The sequence below is a fragment of the Solea senegalensis genome, linkage group LG5 (assembly GCF_019176455.1).
Source record: "Solea senegalensis isolate Sse05_10M linkage group LG5, IFAPA_SoseM_1, whole genome shotgun sequence".
Classification (NCBI taxonomy): Eukaryota; Metazoa; Chordata; class Actinopteri; order Pleuronectiformes; family Soleidae; genus Solea; species Solea senegalensis.
Genome location: NC_058025.1, coordinates 23,833,589 through 23,850,987, shown reverse-complemented (window position 1 = coordinate 23,850,987; position 17,399 = coordinate 23,833,589). Strand labels below are relative to the sequence as shown.

The window sequence follows — 17,399 nt, the reverse complement described above, 5'->3', positions numbered from 1 at the left end:
GTTTGTTATGTATTATGAAAGCTACGCTTTTCCTCTCAGAAATTAACGACGCAATTATGTTCATATTTAAGGTACTTCCCTGACATTCCCTATGCCAAAGGATAATGGGCAGGTTTCAACAACAAATCTGATTCTCCAAAAAACTGTGTGGACTGTCAAAAGATGAAGTTGAGGACTGTGCACTATAGCAATTAAATCAAGCCAAATGGAAGTGAAGAGCATCATTAAACTAAAGCTAAGTAGCTATATATATAAATATATATATATATATATATATATATATATATATATATATATATATATATATATATATATATATACATATGTATATATATATAGAGAGAGAGAGAGAGAGAAAAGATGGTGTTTTTGTTTTTTGCAGTGGTAGAATTGCCAACATTTTGATCCACACTCCATGCCAGATGGCGGCGGTAATGCACCAAGTCGTTGTTTGCCTACCGCCCTTAAACCTCAAAAAAAGAAGACGAAGAAGAAACTGTCACGTGACAGAAGTGGAAGTTGTGAGATGGAGAGGTCGCTGAAAAGTTAAATACGACATGTTTTAAGCGTTTTTGAGAATAGAGGACCACATTTATTATGTGGTTACGTCATATAAGAAAGTAAAACAAGGCGCTGTAAAACGTGTTCGCGGAAGACGACGGAAGCTAAGAGTAAACAACTACGGTCAGGCTATTCGACACTCGTTTCTCCATGGTCAAACATCTGACGCCCGAATTACAAAGGGTTTTACGGTAAAAAGCGTCCAGTCAAGCTGATTGAAAGGACATCTACATCCGATTTTCAAAATAAAACACTCAGATCACTGTATCTGTGTACACGTATGAAAGTAATTCTCGCAGCTATGTTTCAGAGATCTATTAATCGGACATCTGTACAAAGTACTGTATAGCCTACATTGATATCTGATAGTGTACTGTAAATCCTTTCTGCTGTATAATTTTTGAAACAAAATGTAAAAGTCCAGATTTGTTCTTTATTATACTTGTCCATACTTTGTGGGTTCAGGACATCTATGGCTACTTCCATGCTGTAAATCAGACATTTTTACTGAATAATGTTTTCAAATTAAAAGTCACACATTGTAATCGAAAAATATTATCAACTTTGTGATATAAGCAAATGTTTCCATTGTGTTCAGGACATCTATGTCTACTACCATACTGTAAACAGTTTAATTAAATAGAATTTTTCTTAAAGCAAATGAAGAAAAAAATTACTTATGCTAATTCAAAAATGACTTAAAACCCACAAGTTACCACAAACAGTCACACTTCAACTTGAGCTAATAAAATCAGTTTGGTGACAATGAATTCAAAAATTGGTTACCACAATATAAAACAAAACTATGAAATCGCAAAGCATCTTACCAAACAGATCGTATAACAAAGCATTTAACCAAATATAAATATGTAGTAAAAACTTAACATAACTACTGAACAACTAGTTTTATTTAAACAAATCAATCCGGATATGCTTTAAATGTGATATGGACTGCAGTCAGAGCGATGCATTCAAAAGAAAACTACATTTACTTTTTTTTTTTAAAGTTTCATTAACATCCAGGTCACTGTGGTTCTGTTGTCTGACTGACAGAGTTATTGTGCTTGTGTAGCAGTTTGTCTGTCTGTCTGTCTGTCTCTGAGCAGCAGAACTGAAAAAGTTAAAAACAGCTTTTGATTCTATTTTCTTAGGATGTAAGTTGTAGCCCAAGGAAAAAAAAAATTTGATTTTGGGATTTTAGGTTCTTTCCTATGACCTATGAAATGGTTACTTTTAGGGGTATAAATGGAATTGTTGTTCGGTTAAGGAGTGGCCTTGGTATTCTCTGAGTGCTTTCGCTTTTAATTTCATTTTGTGGTGTGTGTGTGTGCGTGCGTGTAGTAGTAGTAGCAGTTGCTGGCTTTGAGGACACATTTTGATTCAAAACTTTGTGAGGACATTTTGGTTGGTCCTCACAACTTTAAAGGTCCTTTTGTGATTAGAGTTAGAATGGTTAAGTGTCTGAAGATGTAGTACTTGTAGAATATGTATGTACTTATATTTGTTACCTGTTTAGAACCTTTTCTGGCATAAACACTGACCTTGTCAGGGCCAGTTTTGGCTAAGATTTGAATTGTAGTTAGGTTGAGGTCAAGGTTGACCAGTTTTGGCTAAGATTTGAATTGGTTAAGGTCAGGGTTGGGCATTAACTGATCACGGTTAAGGTTAGGGATAATGCTTTGCAGTGCCCTGATAGGAATAGTTGCACAAATCTGTGTTTGCGTGCTTCAATTTAAATTAAATCAAATTTAATTAATTATGCTTTCAATTTGAATCATTTAAAAGTAGAATAAACAAATAAAGACCAATTTGCATTACACATTACAATTTCCACAGAAAATTAAACAAAAAAAACCCACACCTGTTCTGTTTATTGTGTTCCATATCCTTCACTTTCAACAATTTAAATTAAAATTATTGAAAGAAGGGAAACAAATCTAATGTATCATGACATATTTCTGCTTAGAGGTGAGTCAGATAATATTCCCCATTTTGTTCGCTTGCTTTTATTATGATATTATTAGTGGTGTAATATAACAAAGTACAAATACTTTGTTACTGTAGTACAAAGTTCACATATCTGTACTTTATTCTACATTTATAGCTACTTTTACTCCACTACATTACCTAAATAAATAGTTTTCACCATCACACATTTCAACCTGGAGTTAAGAGATCTTGTTCAAGGACATAAAGACTAGCAGAGCCAGGAATTGAACCCACAACCTTTGGTTGAGCGACAACTCGCTGTACCACAGAGCCACCATAGCTCCTCACTTTTATAATACTTTTACTTCTGTACGTTTTGTATCAGCACCTTTGGTATTTAAGTACATACAACATTGTAAAAAGTGACTTCAACTTCTACCAAAGTAATTTTCTGGTTACTTATACACAACTGGATATTATTTAGTATAATCATGATCTTTTAACGAGGTTTAACGTACATATGACACCTGCTGTATTAGCAGGTGTCGCAGTTGTGTGAAGGAGGATGAGGATGAAGATGCTTTTGCTTGGTTTGTTGCTTTCGCAGCTTCAGCCTCAGCACATGAACTTTTGCTGCCCCTCCTCCATCAGCTGATATTGTCAACCCTGAGCTCTTTGGCAGGAAGTGAGTGCATCTTGTTCACATAGCTGGAACATGAGGAGAGGAGGTGGTCGTACTCTCAGCTACTGGGGCAACGAACTCATCTTTTGACGGTAAATGAACCGTTTCACACCTGACACAGACATAACGTCGCATACAACCCCTGTGGTCGCTGTGTTCTCTCTGTTTTATGTCGGATACTTGCTACGGTGCGTTGCTAATGTTAGCAGTCGCGCTAGCTTAGTGTTATTATTGAGCGAAGTTGTGTGTTTACGTGAAGGGCTCCATTATAAATACCGATGCTATTGTATGGTGAACTGTTGTCTTACGAGTATAAAACTCGGTGTTTTCCGAATTATTACATGACAAAGTCAGACTATAGGTTCAGAGAAAGACAAGCTCAGCGAGGTCTGGGTGGCAGACTTTAACCCACTGGCTTCTTTTACAAAACTTCGTTAGGAACTGCTCAACTTTTATGAGTTCGGTGATTATTTCAGTAAATGTAGTTTTTGTGGAACGGTAATCATAATCGTTTATGGATCCGTCAAGTGCACTTGTGAATTCGGCATATTTTATACACGAAATATCCAAACTTACAATTAATAATATTAAATGAACTTACCAAGACTAATGATGTCAGTGTTTTGGTCCATGACATTTTAGAATATTTTTTACATTTCTCCTGAAGTATAAATGCATATTATGTATAAAATTACAACGACTACAAAATAAGTTCCATCTGCCATGAGAACCATTCAAACTGGATTATTGACCCAATACATTTATTGATAAACCCCACCATACATACACCGTCACACTTGTTGACTGGAGTATGTAATTTAGAATCTTGAGTGCATTTTCTCTTATCATTTCTTACAGAAGAGAGAGATGGACAGCTGTAGGAGAGGACGTCCATGGGGGAAGCTGGTCAAAGTTGACTCCAGTGAAACTGTCCTGCTTTTCAGCAAGGAATGCACAGTGGGCAGAAAAACAGGTCAGTTAGTTTGGGTCATGTAATGTTATACAGATTAAAAGATTCACTATATATCTTATTTCATAAAACCATTCATGTGTCATCCTGCTTTAAAACACCCAGAGTGCTGTGTAGCCCCCCCAACAAAAATCAACCATGTCTGCAGCATAGTGTCTGCTGTCAGTGTCTGGAGCCTTTACAAACCTCCCCCTTGAAAACACAAAGCCTTTTTTAGTGCACCAAACTTAGACAGCCCCTTGTGATGATAACAAAAGGCGTCCATTGAGAACATGCGTGTGGAATATTAAGTAGATTTTTTTGTATGGGTGTTGCTTAAGAGAAAGTTAGTCCTATATTCCCCCCAGTGTCTGCTTTGTTGAGAGCCTTTTGAAGGTCTGCTTTTTTGCAATGCAAAGCAACCAGCATTAATTGGTTAGCTTATAGCTTATGTCTGGGCATTGATGGGTCTGAAATAATGTAATGGCAACGTGCTTTCAGGTGAATCTCAGTAGTGCCAGCTTTAATTTTCATGTATTTCATTTGATTTATTAGGCTGAAAATGTAGAACTGTGACAATTTATCAGCCGAGAGTTTGTTTTGGGAGGGAAATCAACATAAAGACATGTTGCTATGATTGTAATCAGATGCATATTTTAACATGGTGAGGTAAATAAAGAGCTTGACAAGGGAAAAATAGAGTAAGCAGAGGTTTAGTAACCCGTCTTATTCACAATTTTGTGTTTTCATGGTGTTCTATTATTGTGTTGCCAGGATGTTATCTGTCATTTCCAGCCAGCAAACTGGTCTCAGGGGAACACTGCAAAATTGTACAAGATGAAAGCTCAGGGCTGGTGTGGCTTGAAGACATGAGGTACTGTGTGCTCAATGTTTACCTATCAGTTTTACCAAACCGCAGTTCACAAGTGTTGCATGCGTCATGTGTTAATTAACATCCTGGTGGATTAAGGTGCATGCTAATTGATTGAGCTAAATAATACAAGGTCTGTGGTCCACTATTGATTTAGACGTTAGACATATCTCTTTGAGCAAACACAACAAACCTTTTAAGTGTAAAGTGACACATAATTGACCGTTTTCTTTGTTTGTAGCACCAATGGCACAGTGATTAACATGTCCAAACTGGTCAAGAAGCAAACTTACATGCTGCAGAATGGTGATGTCATCTACTTTGTTTATAGGAAAAGTGAACCAGAACAAAGTAAGTAGTTCATATTGTTAGCTATGACAATAACAACAGATATGCGTTTAAAAGACATACAATTTGACAACCTTCTCTCCTGTCACCATGCAGATATTGCTTATGTTTTCCACTCAATCAAAACAGAGCCTATTATTTCACAACCTAATTATGGTAAGCAGTCTGATTTCAACCACCTTTATTCAGCTTCATTAATGCCTGACTGACTCCCCACTGCTCTTTATCTGAACTTCAGACATGGAGAGATCGGCCCACAGTCCTGCTCTTGTTCCAGCTTCAGACATGTTGCTCTCTGTGGAGCCAGTAATGCTCACAAAGGCTCCTTGTAACCCAGCCCAGGCGGAACCTCAGCCATCCACCTCAACTTCTCACTTCTGTATCGAAGGCCCTCTCACTTCTGGATTCATGGCAACGCCAGCCTCTTCTGCCTCCGGTAGGTTCTCTGCTAATACACTGATATAGAGATGAGCCGTAGACGAGGCCTAAACATGTATCTGTCATATTACAACACATTTATTCAAATTATTTTTGTTAATTACCATTATGTTTGGTAATAAACAAAATAATGTCAGATTGTACAATTCAGCTGAGTCAGATTCTGGCACCACACTCCTGCCCTGTGTTCAATATATCTGCTTAGTGATGAAGTAAATGGCCTTTGTGTTTTGTTTTTCCTTCCTGTGCTTTGTCTTGAATGCTATTGTTATAAAACTGCTTTCATATTCATTCAGAAATAGTTTCCTTGTGTGGAACCAGCACCTCTGGTCACTGTCCCCCTGTGTGTTATAGCTATACATAAATACATTACCAAGCTGTTGTATATGAATATACACTATCATACTTGGTACTGTGCTGCTGAGACAAGAGCAAGTTTTTTAAAGTTTCTTTAACATCCAGGTCACTGTGGTTCTGTTGTCTGACTGACAGAGTTATTGTGCTTGTGTAGCAGTTTGTCTGTCTGTCTGTCTGTCTCTGAGCAGCAGAACTGAAAAAGTTAAAAACAGCTTTTGATTCCATTTTCTCAGGATGTAAGTTGTAGCCCAAGGAAAAAAAAAATTTGATTTTGGGATTTTAGGTTCTTTCCTGCCATAAACAATGACCTGTCAGGACCAGTCGTTCTTATTTCTGAGGAAATGGTTACTTTTAGGGGTATAAATAGAATTGTTGTTCGGTTAAGGAGTGGCCTTGGTGTTCTCTGAGTGCTTTCGCTTTTAATTTCATTTTGTGGTGTGTGTGTGTGCGTGCGTGTAGTAGTAGTAGTAGCAGTTGCTGGCTTTGAGGACACATTTTGATTCAAAACTTTGTGAGGACATTTTGGTTGGTCCTCACAACTTTAGAGGTCCTTTTGTGATTAGAGTTAGAATGGTTAAGTGTCTGAAGATGTAGTACTTGTAGAAGATGTATGTACTTATATTTGTTACCTGTTGAACCTTTCCTGGCATAAACACTGACCTTGTCAGGGCCAGTTTTGGCTAAGATTTGAACTGGTTAAGGTCAGGGTTGGGCATTAACTGATCACGGTTAAGGTTAGGGATAATGCTTTGCAGTGCCCTGATAGGAATAGTTGCACAAATCTGTGTTTGCGTGCTTCAATTTAAATTAAATCAAATTTAATTATCAGCACCTTTGGTTACCATTATGTTTGGTAATAAACATGGTAACAAAATAATGTCAGATTGTACAATTTAGCTGAGTCAGATTCTGGCACCACACTCCTGCCCTGTGTTCAATATATCTGCTCAGTGATGAAGTAAATGGCCTTTGTGTTTTGTTTTTCCTTCCTGTGCTTTGTCTTGAATGCTATTGTTATAAAACTGCTTTCATATTCATTCAGAAATAGCTCCTTGTGTGGAACCAGCACCTCTGGTCACTGTCCCCCTGTGTGTTATAGCTATACATAAATACATTACCAAGCTGTTGTATATGAATATACACTATCATACTTGGTACTGTGCTGCTGAGACAAGAGCAGCTTAAAAGAAACATTTGTCTGTAAGTAGCTGCAGCCAAACATTTGTCAAACATCCCATGATTATGTGTTGTGCAAGCAGAAATAATATAAAAATAAAAATAACAAATGTACTACTGCTCTCTCTGTTACACAAGCCTCTGTCAATGTGATACAGCCACATCAATAAAAGTGACAGAAATGATGGATACAAGATGCAAAGGCTGGTGGTCGACTGAGCTCTTAAAAAGCAATAATCTCCTGGGACCACAAGGGGGCAGATCATTCATTTTCTACTGACTTTCCATTGAGGGTTGGGGGCAAGATTACAAAACGACTACAATCAGAAAATGTGAGATCTTTAATGGGACAGAGTGTTGTTTGATGTACGAGCTGAGAAATTATTTTATATCAGAATTTATATCTACTTTAACTAGTCAAACCCTTCTTCCCCTACTTTGCATGCTGCAGCTGCTGTAATGAGCAATGAACAATCCCTTTTCTGAACTATATCAATTCAATTCTTCTACACCAATGTACGACGAAGTATTAACACCATGACTTGACCTCGGTCTGTTCATCTGCTTTATTAGACCAAGTTAAAGAGGACCTGCACAACATGGAGCCAGAAAGCAAGCGGAGGAAAAAGGATAATGGTTCGTTTATCTTCCTATTAATTTTCACATTAGTTTAAAATCTTTTTAAGACTTTTAGAGCTTTTGTTTCAACCGGCCTGGTTTCTGTGTGTCAAACCAGAAGACTCCCAAAAACTCATGTGTGTGATGTAATGTACAGTGTTTGTGTTTACAGATCACAATCATGATGCGAGTTTGCCACAAACCTCCAGTTCAGAAGTTGTCAGTGCTATAAAGGGAAGTGTGAACTCCAAACCTCATGTGGAATCAATTAAAACGGACAAGATGGAGGAGACTCTGACGTGTGTTATTTGTCAGGACCTGCTGCACGACTGTGTCAGGTAAAATCTCACTGGGTATTAGATCAATGTTTCAGACGTTTCGGACGTGTTTTTCCAAGTTAAGTTCTGAAAGTTTTGTCTTTGCTTCAGTTTGCAGCCTTGCATGCACGTCTTCTGTGCTGCTTGCTACTCAGGCTGGATGGAGCGTTCTTCGCTTTGCCCCACCTGCCGGTGTCCTGTGGAGAGGATACGCAAGAACCACATGCTCAACAACCTTGTAGAGGCCTACCTCATCCAGCATCCAGGTTTGAACTGATCCAAATCATTTCATCAGTTTCTTAAGCCCAGGACACACACCACCTGGAGCAGCCAATTATGATTTAAGGAGGTCCAGATAGAGAGAATGTTCTCATGTACAGGTCCGCAGCATCATCATGTTTTTATAATGCATTATAATTTAGTTATACATTTCAATTAAGTTATGTATAAGTAGCATTGACATTGTATCAATACCTGCACTGTGTGACGTCAAGGACTCAAATCAAAGGAAGAAAGCTGTAATTCAATTTAAACAATATTTATTTTCAGTGCAAATCTGGAGGAATAATAAATAATAGGCAAAATAAATAACAAAAGTAAAAGCAAAGTAAATTGGACATTCAACTGAGCTCTTTAAATAATAATCACTTTCATAACAACAACAACAATAATAATAATAATAATAATAATAATAATAATATAATTATAGTAATAATTTGTAGTGGCGTTTCACATCCCCTCTTTTATCCACTGCCACTGTCTCAGAGCAGATGAAACTCAGCAGTTAGGAGCTTCCTCAGGGAAGGATGACCATGAACGCCTCAGTACATTCCAGATTAAAAGCCCGCTTTTCGTTGTCAACCTTTGCGCCATTTCGACAAGCCATGGTACACTGACTCACACTTTCGCCACTTTTCTCTCTCTCTTGTCTTCTCAATTCTGTCACCACCACTGTCCAGAGTGCCCGCTGTTTTCCGTGCCTCTATTCAATGAAGGCCCATCCTACTCTGCCTGTGATTGGCTGACTATTACTGGCCAATCAGAGACCGGCAAGATGTCCCTTTCAATAAGTAGTGTGTAGAAACGGTAGAAACACTGTCAGGGAAAGAGTCGCTGGTCAAAATTTTATCTCCGCCACAACTGATTAAAACTCATTAACCGCCTATTAGTGACCTATGACCTAAAGGGTCGACTCACGGCGAAGCAATGCAGCAATGCAGCCTCAGTTGATGTGTCAGGGGAAGAATACTGCAGTTGCACACACCGCATCAACTACAGCCAACAAACAACTGACATGTGCTTTGTTCTCCTGTGTGAGAGGAAAGTAATTTTCCAAGCAGATGGAGTCGTCTGTATTTGTCACTGAAAAAGGGAAAATGAAAGAACTACCTGGCAGCAGACAACACATATTCTTCCATCTGTGCCATGACCTAAGAAGACAAAGCCGCTTGACGAGTGACCATCAGGACTTTAAGTGCTAGCTTCTTCTGTATCTGGCAAGATATCAATTTTATTTGTGTTTGTGTGTCCCGCAGAGAAGTGTCGCAGTAAGGAGGATCTGAAGAGCATGGACAGCCGTAACAAGATAACTCAGGACATGTTGCAGCCAAAAGTGGAGCGCTCTTTCTCCGATGAGGAGGGCAGTTCAGATTACCTCTATGAGCTCTCTGACAATGACAGTGACTCCTCGGATATTAGGTATAAATAACATTAGGAAACACAATATTTCCAATCATGTGTCCTTAAAAGGCTGTTATTAAAATTCTCTAATCGTGATCATTTTCCCCTTTTGTTTTTTTCAGTCAGCCTCTTGTGCTGTGCCGGGAGTGTCCTGGCTACAGGGGGGACGTCAGTCAGTTGCTGTTTCCTACAGGTTCAAACTACTGGTTCGCTGGGGTAGTTCCTCCACCTACACCTGCTTCACCCAAACCAGCGACTGAGGAAGGGTCTGCCAAGTCTGCAGCGGAGCAGCCTTCAACATCCTCTGATGTCCCCTCAGGTGATTATGACTGAGCAGAAAGGAAGGTTACGAGCGAAAAGTAAACTTTTCACTGTTGTGCGCTGTACACATCTTGGCACCCGTCTGAAAGCGTCCCTGCCTGCTTCATGACTTGTCTGCAGCTCCTCAGGAGTTCTGCTGCCCCCCTCAGGGCTGCCATGTCCTCTGCACCTGCTGCCTCTCGCCGATGCCAGACAGACACACAGAGCAGAACAGCCAGCAGGTCCCTCCTCAACAATGTGAGTGCTCCCTGAACTTATTAAGCCGTATTTTCCATTTTATGTAATTTTTTTGAGATCGGGATAGGAATAGTACCAAAATAATCCATCCCTCCCTTGTGGTATCAGACTAAAATGGTAAAATTACACACTACACTAAATTCATAAATATTACAAGTCAGATGTACAAATCACCGGATCGTAATGGTGCAACTTTGCTTTCCATTCTCATTCATGCATAGATTTTTAGCACAAACTACATTATACACCTCATATTCACGGGGTAGTGTCTGTGTTGGCAGGTATGCTGTGCCAGCTTCCTTTCTGTCATATGTACTGGGGCTGCCAGGGGCTTCGCTGTCAAGGCTGCCTGGCTCGATTCAGTGGTACGTATCAGCCTCAGCAGAGCAACTCTTCTGGTGGAATCTCAACTCTTACCCTTATTGTTAGTATGTATCTGTTCAGTAGGTGTGGCTGTGCTTCAGCTGGTATCGATATTCTCTAAATTGAGGTCCAAAATTTTTTTCAATCGTGTCAAAGTAAAACATTTTTAGTTTTTAATGATGATGATTCGTAGTTGAAAATGTGGTTCTTCCTTATTGCAGAGCTCAATCTGACGGACAAGTGTTTGGACGGAGTGCTGAACAACAATAACTATGAATCAGAGATCCTCCAGGTAAGATGGACCTAATTTTGATGTTTTATTATATTATATTTTATTATATTCACCTTCTTTTTGGTATTTCTTTCTTTCTTTCTTTTTTTTAAAATTCGAATTGAAGGGGAATTCCGGTATTTTTCCACCTGGGCCCTATGTTTATAAATGCGAGTGTGTGTATGTGAATAGTACTTACAAAAAGTTTCATAATCAGTACCAGTAGATCAGGACAGGCAGCAATGGCTGCAGTTTAAATGGAACGACCAATCACAGACGAGATTCACCAGCGCGTCACACGTTTGTGACATCAGCTTCTCAGTACTGGAAATTTCTAAACAGTTGAGTAACTGCCAGATATCGAAAGTGAAAGTTATCTTGGAAAAAGGGGCAGAAAGAAGCACTCACTCATTGAAATGTTTTTGACAATTCTTCCGCACTCAAAAGATCTTTCAGGCAGCTGTGACCAACCAGACTTTTTCTCACAACAAAATTGTTCTTTGATGTGTTTCCCAGTCCTCTTTTCCATAAAGGGTAAACCTGCTCACACTTTCCAATAGCATGTATAAATGTTCCTGTGTGTGAGTGAGGGACATTAGCAAAGGTAAAACAAAACTGATGCATTAATTTATGTTGAATACATTTCTCCTTGACTTTCTCATATATATTTATCATTGTTGAATAAAAGAAAATGCCATTTAATGTTTGACTCCACTGGAAATAACCGACACTGACAAACTGAGTCCACTGAGATGCTGTATGACTGAAAGAGATGCTTGAAATACACATCTATGCTCACTGTCATGTGAAATGTTCCTTCCCTCCGCCAGAACTACTTGTCCTCCAAAGGGAAGTCATGGAGAGATGTTCTTCAGGAGGCTGTGCAGGGTTTGCAGGATAACTACCGTCTGACAGGTGAGCACTTATGGCCCTTTTCCACTATGGTCCTGGCTCGCCTCGGCACGATACGGCACGGCATCTCAACAAGTGACTAGTGACTTGTAAAGCAGTTGTTTGCAGTGTAACGGAATCATTAGAATCAGTTAATAAAAAATATTTGTTCAGTACTTCCGCCATGACCGGAGCACAGACTCCATTTGACACAGTCACTGGACTGAAATGCAGCGGCAGAGTTTGTGATGCCGGGCAGAGATCAGACTCCTCTGTTAAATATTGAGATTTTAGACATTTCCCTTGTAGTTGTTGGATATTAATCCACGTTATTAGGATTGTTAAGTCTTTATAACTGATCTACAGTTCGGCATTGTTCGGCTTGATTTTGGTGTTGGATGTCTCTTCCTGTGACGGCACTCTGACCAATCAGTGGCCGGCAGTCTGGTGACGTCACACATAGTACCTAATCAGCACACTTAGAACCACGAAATGTAACTTAACTGTGCCATGCCGTGCCGAGCCGAGGCGAGGTTAGTAGAGCTGGTGGAAACGCGCCATTAGATTAAAGAAAAATGTTGAATTGAAAAGGATGAGGCGGAGTCCTGAACAGATGCTTCACATCTCCTTTATTTTCTTCTCGACTGGAAAATTTATCTAAACAAGCTGGAACAAAATAAGACTTACCAATGACAAAACTGATTGGGTAAACACCTTAAAATGATCCTCATTTAAGTGATAAATAATGGTGCTATGCCGACCCTTCTAATGAGCACACAGCAATGCTTTCCAAAGCTGTTAAAAAATGTTTTTGTCAGCACTATCTGCGGTATTCCATTACGCTGTTGTGGTGAGTTGATCTACGACAGGTTGCAAAGTAGCAGCTTATGTATGTCCTGCTCAGTTATGCATGACACGCAACAAAGGGTGCGGGATGTGTTTCCACCCAGGAGAAAACAATTGCAACACACACACACACACAGACAGACTGACAGGGTTCAAACCACAACCTCGCAAACCTGTCAGTTACATAAACAGATGCATTCGGGCGATTCACTGCAGTTTAGGTCGTACTATAAGCACAGTTCATATTGTGCTTTTGTTCTGTCTGTGTCAGATTGCCGAATCTCTGCCAACACCGTCATGTGCTTGTGCTGCGGCCTGCGAGCATTCAAGGAGCTGGCATACCAGTACAGACAGAAGATCCCTCCATCTGAACTGCCAGGTCAGACAAAAGGAAATTGAAGCTTTTTAGGCTCTTTGGACAAAAAGAAGTCACAGTTTTCTTTTAATGTTCTTCCCTCAGCTGCTGTAACATCTCGTCCCGACTGTTACTGGGGACGCAACTGTCGTACGCAGGTGAAGGCCCATCATGCAGTGTAAGTCTTATTATACACCGTATATAATAAGCTCTCCCATGGGTCCCTTGAAATCCTTATAAATTTGTGCCCTAAATTTAGGGTCATTGAAAGTGCTTGAAATGTGTGCAAGAAAGACGTGAAAGTTGATATTTAGGTAAATGTCTGCCTTGTTTGTTATGACGCCACCTACTGTTTCATGCCCTGCATTGCTTGATGTACGTAGACTACACAGAACAAACGTTGAGTCATATTACTAGCGGTGTTGAGGACACTGTCCACTGTCTCTTGCTCTCTCTCTCTCTGCCGTTGGCGTGAGATTCCGTGCAGAACAATGAGCGAGTAACGTTAAGCGAGAGGGAGCAAACTGTGTGATGCCTGGGAAATGCAAATTCCAAGATCTCTGGCTCACCAAAGAAAATTACAAAGACTGGCTTGTCCAAGATCCCAAGAACAATCACTTGAAAGTGGACGCCATGGGCAAAGCGGCTCTTACAATTTGCCCTCCCGTCTTAAGCTGTGTCGGCACATTTGTCCTTGAATGCGAGGGAATTGGTCCTGGACAGCCTGGAACCCTGATTCTCTGAGAGCATACGTGCCCTCTGTTTGCTGCATGGTAGAAAAAAACAAAACACAACAGTAACTCGTATCCTCCTTACAACACTGGCACTTTGTGCCTTTCAGTGTTCCCTCATAAGTTTTATTATATTCACATGTTGAGGGTTTTTTTTTTCTTGTGCTGAATGAACAAGTTGTTTTCCTTATTTGTTTACCAATAGCCATAGTGACCAGTAAACAATGGACCCCTCCATCTGGTTTTATTATCCATCATAAATGATGCAATGCCCATCACCTTATGCTTAAATGCTAGAAAAATTTCAATATTATTCAAATAATTACTTGGTTGTTAAATAGAATCAGAGACACTGGGTTTTTTTTATTACTTGACATTAAATATATTTATGCAGTTTCTGCACATTTTTTTATATATTTATATATTATATATTATATTTATATTGTAGGGTTTTGTGTAAGCTGGACTGAATGTTTTTTGTGACATGGTACTGCTGAGCCTTTAGGATGTGGAGACATAAATTGTCGAATATTTCCACACATAACATGAGATGGGAGATATGGAACAGTAGTAGTTGTAGTTCACGTATTTCACCACTAGAAGGAGTGCTTGTGCTGCTGTTTGAGGACCAGAAGAAGTTTGTCATCTCACATCCTAGATGTTTTTTTTTGCTGTTTTACGTTCAACACCTCATTGATGTGTTTTCCTCTCTTCTGTTTGTCTTTCAGAAAATTCAACCACATATGCGAGCAGACGCGTTTCAAGAACTGACACAGCAGTGCGCTTTGATTACGGAGCGTCTTGTGCTTTGGACATCAGATACGTTTTTGTTCCTTTTACTCGCGTCCATATGTATCTAGCTAACTGCCTTCCATATGCAATAACCTAATGCTGACATAACAATCATTATGCATTTACAGTAGTCGACACAGGGCTGTGTGAAATAATTCTATGCACATTTACATTTACCTTTTAATTTCAGGGTGCAGGGAGTTAAGACCTGGCTGGGCTCAGATAGTGGCTCACGCATTAGTATAACTGACCGGGTAATCATGCATGGTTTTAATTTATTTGTGTTGAGTTGGTGGTCAAAAAGGTGTTTTCCTGGTATATTTGATTTCCAGCCCGTGCGACATAAAGTTTTCCTCTCCATTAAGAGCGATCGAGGCAATCTGGATGGAGAATGGCCATGTACTGTATGTATTTATAGTTGTCAACTCTGTAAGGATTTCTTTTTTTTTTTTTAGTTACAATGCAGGACTTCAAAGAGTATCTGATGATAATTAAAGTAAAATAGTATAGCACTATAATAGTAATACAACTATCAAAGCTTCAGAGACCCCGTCTCACCTCTGAGGGTCTACTCCTGTTTTGTAAGGGCATAAAGCCATGTTAAAGCTCCTCACACAAAACTAGGGTAGATTTTTAATCCCATGTGATATTTGCAAGGGATTTCACGTCTGTGGGAATGGAATCAATGTGTTGTAATACTGTCAGAGGGCACGGGGCCTCTTTTGTATGCTTTGCTCTGGATAATCATCTCCAAGGTGATTAAAGTCATTTAGACGAGGACGTTTTTTTTTTCTGAGAACTGCGTAGTAAGGGCTAAGCTGTAAGGAAAATGCATTTGTTCCATGACGACCTAAGAGAAGAAAGCGTAGACTGCACTTCAAGCGACCAGGGATGGTTAAAATGCCATGAAGCTGATGCTCCTTTTTGTAAGAGTTTTCATATGTAACAGTTTAGGGAAGTGTGCCAATACAAACACAACAGTGTATGTTGTTATTTAGATTTTAATTATATACACTGTCACAGCTCACCTCACGTTTGCATCAATTTACATTTATTCAGTTTCTGTTAGTGTGTTGAATTTAGTGAGATTAAATCTAGATTGAAAAATAGATTTTTCCTCTGGTTACTCAAGTTTGCAGAGCTGCTCTTTTGAGGCTCTGTGTCACTGGACATCAGCGTCTCATCTGTAACTATAACAGGTGTCAGTAAGTCCCCGTCACGCAAACACACACGACCAGTATTGACGTAGACGCGACCTTCAGGGTTTCTCTTACCACGTATTGTTTGTTTTTTTTTACTTCAAGATGCTGTTGGTTGTAAATTGGAACACGAGTCATTTTGGGTTGTTTTTTTGTAGGGATTACTGTTTGTGTACAGAAAATGTTGGTGAACTTGAAGAATAGTGGAGGACGTACTCTGAAGTCAGGCCTCGGCTCGTATCGGTGTGTTTAGTTTTACACGTCAATGTTTGTTTTAAAAATAAGTCTTTTATTGCTCGATGTGTCTGTATTGTACGACTCTTAAGGTATTTGCACATTATGTGTCTCTCACACACATTGAAAGAGTTATTTTCTTTTAAGTGTACACAGTCTGAAACAACAACATCCTGGAAGAAGTGTCTGTAATCACTGTACGGGAGCTCAATATTCCTTCAATGTCTAATCAGATTTTTAATCATGTAAAGAGATGCTTTTTTTCTGGAAGATAATATTAATAGCATTTCTAGTGTAGTGTTGGTATCATCAGCCATAATGACATTGACACACTATGTGTTGTTTTGGAATTGAGCTCCTCATAGTTTCATTCTAAGTCTTGGTTTATGAATGGGCACTTTCCTGGCCTCTGCCTGAGCTCCTTTAGTTTATTTGTGGGGTTAGCATGGGGTGGTTTAGGTGTATTTTATTTTCTTTGGCCCCCCTCAGTCATGGTGGGTTCACATTGGCATTCCTTAGCGGCTCAGGCCCTCAGCACAAGCCTGGTCGATCCCCCAGCAGAGTGGCTAGATTTTAATTATTCCTTCCAGGAGATCTGGGCACCCTAAGCCAACAGCAGCCTCCGGCCGCTCCAATCACGGATTGGAATTAAAGAGGCTTTGGAGGAGTGCTTTGCATTCTCCCCGGGGTGGGATGTGCAGGGTTATGTTGTATGTGGAGGCAAATATTTACTCGCTATGCGTGGATCAAGCTGCTCAGCAGTCGCCGAAGAGGCAGGTTTCGTTCTACCTCATCACAGCTTCCAGGTGTGTGGGAGACTGAACAGGCACCAGAGTCACGTCAGTTCAAAGCTGATATGTGACGATCGTCGCAGTGCCCGTGAACCTTGTATGCAATGCAAAAATGAGTCTCGACTATAATCCACTATAGAGTAGCACTAGGCACATGCAACAACTGTTTGATAAATGCTTATTTACCCTGTGTATTATATTAGCAATGCTAAAGTTGTCTTTGAAATGGAACTGATCTGCCTGTTTTCATTGACAGATTAAAATAATACAGATAGCAGTAGAATGGGCCTTTTTTGTCATTTCTTTTTTTTGTGTGACTATTTTAACGTTCACATTGATCTGTGCTCACCTGAAATCTGAGTTTATGCCGTGCAGGTATTGTACAGGATGTTCCATACACGTCACAACTAGCGGTCATCGACGGCCCTGATCACAACCCAGG

General features: G+C 39.7%; 1 protein-coding gene across 2 annotated transcripts; it reads left to right on the top strand.

Annotated features, from left to right (window-relative positions):
* Window positions 1-503: 503 nt before the first annotated feature.
* On the top strand, window positions 504-17,240 carry chfr (checkpoint with forkhead and ring finger domains, E3 ubiquitin protein ligase). 2 transcript variants are annotated; one of them, XM_044025945.1, is made up of 19 exons: window positions 504-752; window positions 3,098-3,264; window positions 4,031-4,145; window positions 4,896-4,995; window positions 5,234-5,343; window positions 5,437-5,496; window positions 5,579-5,776; window positions 7,885-7,947; window positions 8,102-8,267; window positions 8,358-8,512; window positions 9,782-9,944; window positions 10,049-10,245; window positions 10,368-10,484; window positions 10,766-10,849; window positions 11,069-11,139; window positions 11,949-12,033; window positions 13,127-13,234; window positions 13,316-13,388; window positions 14,670-17,240. In XM_044025945.1, exons 3-19 carry the CDS (start codon window positions 4,040-4,042, stop codon window positions 14,710-14,712), a joined length of 1,899 nt encoding a protein of 632 aa, XP_043881880.1. In that variant the 5' UTR covers window positions 504-752; window positions 3,098-3,264; window positions 4,031-4,039; the 3' UTR covers window positions 14,713-17,240. The 2 variants fall into 2 exon arrangements, with proteins under 2 accessions (XP_043881880.1, XP_043881881.1); XM_044025946.1 differs by lacking the exon at window positions 504-752 and having other exon boundaries at window positions 2,659-3,264.
* Window positions 17,241-17,399: the final 159 nt, after the last annotated feature.